A 5254-nucleotide genomic window follows, 5' to 3' on the forward strand; every position below is an offset into this window, starting at 1 on the left:
TATATTGAATTTTTAAAGCAATTTCATATAATTTTTATTATTAACTTTTTAGCATTTTTGATAGATTTTTTTTTTTTTTTTTGATAACTCAGGTATCCCCAACCCGCTGATTTTAAGGGAAGCCAGGACTAATCCTGAGGGCCATGAAGTTAACGACCGGGCAAACCTCCAGTGGCCCCAAAGGGTGACTCGAACTCGAGACCTGTGGATTTTATCCTCCAGACTTTACCATTCGGCCACTTGCCTTGGGGTTCATTTTTGATAGATTTTGACATAACTGATTGAATATAAAACTTGATTAACTTCAATTTAAAACAAATTTAGGCAACTGTAATTAGTATAGTCAATAATATTCTATATACAATCCAATACATTTTGCAAACAACCATCAATTACTTTTAAATAATTTATTAGTTCAATTGTTTTTAAAAATTTTCTATAAAATTTTATTTTTAAACTACTAATACTATAATATAATATTTTTGGTTCACTAGAATGAAATTGAATAGAATGGAATGGTCAATACTTAACCTCTATAGATAACGACTATTATTTGATAATTGTAAATGATGATTCTATTTGTAATATATATTTTATTATTGTTTTTTTTAGTGAATTAAACGCGAAAAATGAATATTATGATAGAATGTTTATAATTTCACTTCGTTGAAAAAAACTACAAACATAAGATAAGGGTAAAAATTATTTGAGAGTTTTATTTTCTAGACAGAATTCGAGACCTAAGGTCGCCTTGCCTGCTTTCCCTAGGGCCAGTTTTGGAGGCTACAGTGAACTAGCTACAAAATCCTACCAGGATGAATGCCAAGCTTTGAGTTTATTCTTTCATACCATAGAACTGTTCCTGAACCTTGCCTTGGTCTGGACTTATCAAGTTATCTAGGGTACAGTTCAGTAATTGAAACTTCATTCACAGACGACTCTAGACGTTTTTGTGTAGGCGTCCCTATGCTATAACGTGCAAAGAATGCAGGTTTTTGAGGAAATGATAGAGTAACGGAGTAACTATTAAGCATTAGAAATACTGTTGCCATGGACGGCCTAGTATTTGGATCTTCTTGGACGCACAATAAGCCAATATGAATGCATCTAGTGACTTCATTTCTTGAATAAGACCCCTCTAGTGTTGGATCCATCATTTCCAAGGGTCTTTCATCCTTCCAGAGCTTCCAAGCCTGTAATAATTCATGATATATCACTCGTAGAGCTAATAATATCCACAATGAAAGAAATTAATTATTAGAATTATTATTTTAACTCACATAGCTTAGAAGGTCGTCAGCATAGTCTGAATGGTAAAATTCACTGTTCTTCTTGCCACTTATAATTTCTAGAACTAAGACCCCAAAACTAAATACGTCTGATTTCACAGAGAAGTGACCATGCACTGCATATTCTGGTGACATGTAACCACTAAACACAATACCATCAATATGCTTCAAAAAAAAAAAAAAAAATGAGCAGTTGATGCAAACATTAATAACATTGGGAAGTAGTCAGGAATGGGAACAATATTTTTTTCTTTGTTTATTAAAAGTGAACGAGACGCCTATGTTTTTACTTTTCTTTATTTTGCTGAAAACTCTACCTTTCAATGGAGAAATTATGAATGCACTAAGAGAAATAAGGAGCACATATAGGGATGTGAACACTTACTATGTTCCAATAACTCTATCTGTATTAGCTTGAGTTTGATTCACGCCAAAAATTCTTGCTAAGCCAAAATCTGAAACTTTTGCATTCATTTCCTCATCTAAGAGAATATTGCTTGTTTTAAGATCACGGTGAATAACTCTAAGTCGGGAATCTTGATGAAGATAAAGAATTCCTCGAGCAATCCCTCTTACAATCTGGTAACGTATTGGCCAGTCCAACTCTTTTTGTTTTTTTGGATCTAAACAACGAGCATAATAGATATTGAAGTTAGCAGTAAGGACATATAGTTGGCACATTTATGCTTTTATTGTTATTGAATTCCAAATGCAAACTCAAGCACAAGAAAACATAAAATAGCATCAAAATTGGCATAGGCTCCTCAAAACTCATTAAATTTTTTTTAAAAAAAATTTGAAAGTTAATTTCTAATATTTCAATAATGTTTGTATAGCATTTATGCTCTGTTACTTGTTTCCAAGAATAATTTTCGAGTTTATGCTCATGGCAATCATGTGTTATTGTGAAATTAAATAAAAGAAGAAGTGCAGTTGTTTTGATATGTCAAACCGAACAAAAAGTAGTCAAGGCTTTTGTTAGCCACAAATTCGTAGATGAGTATCTTTTCTTCTCCCTCCAAGCAAAATCCCAATAATCTCACTAGATTTCTATGTTGAAGCTTCGCTACCAAGACGACCTCATTCTTGAATTCTTCTGCACCTTGCCCTGAGTTTTGAGATAGCCTTTTTACAGCTATATCTTGCCCATTGGGAAGTGTACCCTGAGAATGTATAATATCTATTAAAACTTTTACAAGTTCCAAAAATCTTGGGAGATTATATTTTGCATATTTGAAACTAAGTGCAATTAGATGTAACTAATTTCTTACCTTGTAGACATCACCAAAGCCACCTTTACCAATCTTATTTTCTTCGGAGAAATTGTTTGTAGCGGCTTGAATTGTAATCAAATCATATTGCAGGGATTGAACTGTTGCAATTTCGTTCCCAACTGAACAAGCAAAAAATTAAAAATTTAATGACTTTTTTGAACATTTATAATTTCAACGATTAATGGTTAAAACAAGAGCAAACATTAACATGTGTTTCTTTTTCATTTTTCCTGCTTACTGGTATCTTCTTGAAGAGCATCATATTTCTTCTTTGCTTTGCTAATTAGGAAGCACAAGCCTATAATGAAAAGCAATACAAACACCACTATCGAAACTATGATGGCTATCAGTACTTGTGATGAGATTCCCCCCTTTCCTGCATTCATAAAAATAGTTTTGTTAAAGGTACATATTTAGTAGTGTTTCATCTCACAATTAGTAATTTCATGCTCTTGCAAGCCTGTTCTGCTACCACAAGGGGGGCACTATAACTAATTGAGGTTTCTCTGACAACAATTTAGTGATAAAATTATTTTTTAGAGACAAAATGTCTTAATTGTCAGAAATGTCAATATTATATTTTTGGAATCAGCTTTTCTTCAGTTGAAATTTCCCAATCAGAGCTTCATGTTAGGCCTTTGTAGGCCTCACCACAAAGTCTATATCGATGAACCAAACCGTTTAATATGTAGAGCTCATTGAGTACTTTATCCCCGTAAAAACTCACGTTGATCGAATATCAATAGTCACTTGATCAAATTACATTTCTGTCAACAATTTATTTTTAAAATTATTGTTACCATTGACACAAATTTGTTCTAATCAAATGGTTATTGATATCCGGCAAACATAATTTTTTGCAGAGATGGAGTATTCGATGATCCATGGTCCAGATTATCAATGTGTACCTGGTACTGGGCTCACAAAGCCCAACATAATGCTTTAGTCTGATTTCGGATTAGAAAGAAGCTCGGGCTTATATTTTTAGCGATGAAATTGGATGTTTGGTAACCAATTACTGTTCTTTTGCAACCAAAATTTTCGTGCAAAATATTAACCTTTTGGCATGATGTTGATTGTCCCTAAAAGTAAATTGATTAGTAATATTTTTGAATTTTTTGACGATTGGAGTTGGTCTTGTAAAATATTTTGTAACAAAAATTTCACTTTTAAGAGTGAAAAAATCTGATTTCTAAACCCCTTTATGTGATAGTCGAACGAAAAATATGTGAATGATACTTACGTTGTGTTTCTATTTAAAGTTTACCTGTATTCCTTGCACGACCTGGAGAAGGCGGTGGCGGTGGCGGTGGCGGTGCAGTGGCGTTATTGTAAAATGGGTACAACTCATACCTGACATTGCAGCTCGGAAAAAGATAGCGCCCACCTTGCTTCCCCTCACAACAAATTGGGAGATTTGAGATGGCATCACTAAGGCACGTGTTACAATCCTTACTGGATATATCCGGTGTGCATTGCGCAAGCCCATACAACTCATCAACTGCAGTAACGTTAGCTGTTTTAGTAGCAAACTTCTTACCCGATTGATCTTTTACAGCCCGAGCCACTACGTCATACATTATGTTGCTCAAAACCTGCCTAAACCGGTCAAGGTTGTTGGTAATGTTAATTGGGTTATGCATTTCATGTGGAGATGATTGATCCAGAACGGAGAAAATATATTGGTTTGAGTAACGTAGCAAGCAATTGTCGTAATAAGCTATGGCTGTTTTCTGTTTGGGGCATAACTGTACTAATTCTTTGCTTGCAGTTGACACGCAATTTTGACAATCATTGGCTGACACATCTCCTCGGCATAGAAAGAGGCCATGAACTACGTCGTTGGAAGAGTCTTGGCCGACAGTGAAGTTGTAAAAGCCATAGGTGAATGTGGCGTTGGAGGATAGAACAGAGAGCAGGATATCGAGGTTGGATTTGTAGGTGCTGTTTGGAGTGTAAGTGATTGTAGCTGCGCAATCATATCCAAAAGGTACTGAGCTAACTTGAATGCTGAGGCTAAGAAAGCAAAGCAAACGAAGAAATAAAAAGACTCTGGAGGTGTTCAAGGAAGGCATTATGGTGATAAGACTTTTCATTAGTTCTGTTTTTTCGCAACATTACATTGGAATTCAATTTATTGCCGACGACGACTTACTGAAGCTTTTGGGTACCAAATTTTGGTCAAGAATGAGTTGTATAATAGGGATTAAAATTGTGTATGGTATGTATACCATGAATCTGAATCACATATTAATATTTCTAGATAAATTCTAAATATATTTTTTAGATTTGTAATATTTCTCAATAAAGATAATATTAGTAACACACTTATTCTTATAGGAGTATCCTTTCTGGTCCAAAATTTGGTCATTAGGATTCGTGCGACTTATCACGGGTCTTGTTTTAATAATTCAAATTATTTAAAATTGATAGTTTATTTTTAAAAACACAACTGTTGATCATTTTTTTTTAATTTTTTTATGACAAACGCGATAAATTGAATAGATTATAATTATTACAATGACTTCTTTTTTTTTTTTTTTTGTGCAAATAAAATACACAAAGGACCCAATAAAATGAACTGTTTGGATTATCAAAACAAGACCTGTGGAGAGTCCCACAGGCCCCAACAGTGCCCTCCAGTCTAGATTTTGGACTGGAGGGAATCCTTCTTCTTTTTTATATGGGTAA

General features: G+C 34.0%; 1 protein-coding gene across 2 annotated transcripts; it reads right to left on the minus strand.

Moving 5' to 3' along the window:
- Positions 1-690: 690 nt before the first annotated feature.
- Positions 691-4788, minus strand: LOC114307589 (cysteine-rich receptor-like protein kinase 10). Of its 2 annotated transcripts, none has more exons than XR_014339736.1 (7): positions 3831-4761; positions 2802-2939; positions 2561-2682; positions 2242-2452; positions 1675-1912; positions 1281-1454; positions 691-1193 (listed from the first exon to the last, which is right to left on the minus strand). XR_014339736.1 is itself a non-coding variant. In XM_082886862.1 (7 exons), exons 1-7 carry the CDS (start codon positions 4657-4659, stop codon positions 894-896), a joined length of 1989 nt encoding a protein of 662 aa, XP_082742988.1. In that variant the 5' UTR covers positions 4660-4788; the 3' UTR covers positions 691-893. The 2 variants fall into 2 exon arrangements, 1 of the variants encoding a protein (XP_082742988.1); XM_082886862.1 differs by having other exon boundaries at positions 1281-1431; positions 3831-4788.
- Between the last annotated feature and the right edge of the window lie 466 nt (positions 4789-5254).

This window comes from Camellia sinensis, chromosome 9 (assembly GCF_055761805.1).
Source record: "Camellia sinensis isolate YWXY chromosome 9, ASM5576180v1, whole genome shotgun sequence".
Classification (NCBI taxonomy): domain Eukaryota; kingdom Viridiplantae; phylum Streptophyta; class Magnoliopsida; order Ericales; family Theaceae; genus Camellia; species Camellia sinensis.

Bases quoted from the DNA above. Each gene is read 5' to 3' on its own strand.
- LOC114307589 (XM_082886862.1), bottom strand. From the start codon at position 4,659: ATGAAAAGTCTTATCACCATAATGCCTTCCTTGAACACCTCCAGAGTC. The intron at 2,453-2,560 runs GTAAGAAATTAG...ATACATTCTCAG, and splicing joins GCTTTGGTGATGTCTACAAG to GGTACACTTCCCAATGGGCA. The intron at 1,432-1,674 runs GTAAGTGTTCAC...TATTGTGTTTAG, and splicing joins GATAGAGTTATTGGAACATA to TGGTTACATGTCACCAGAAT.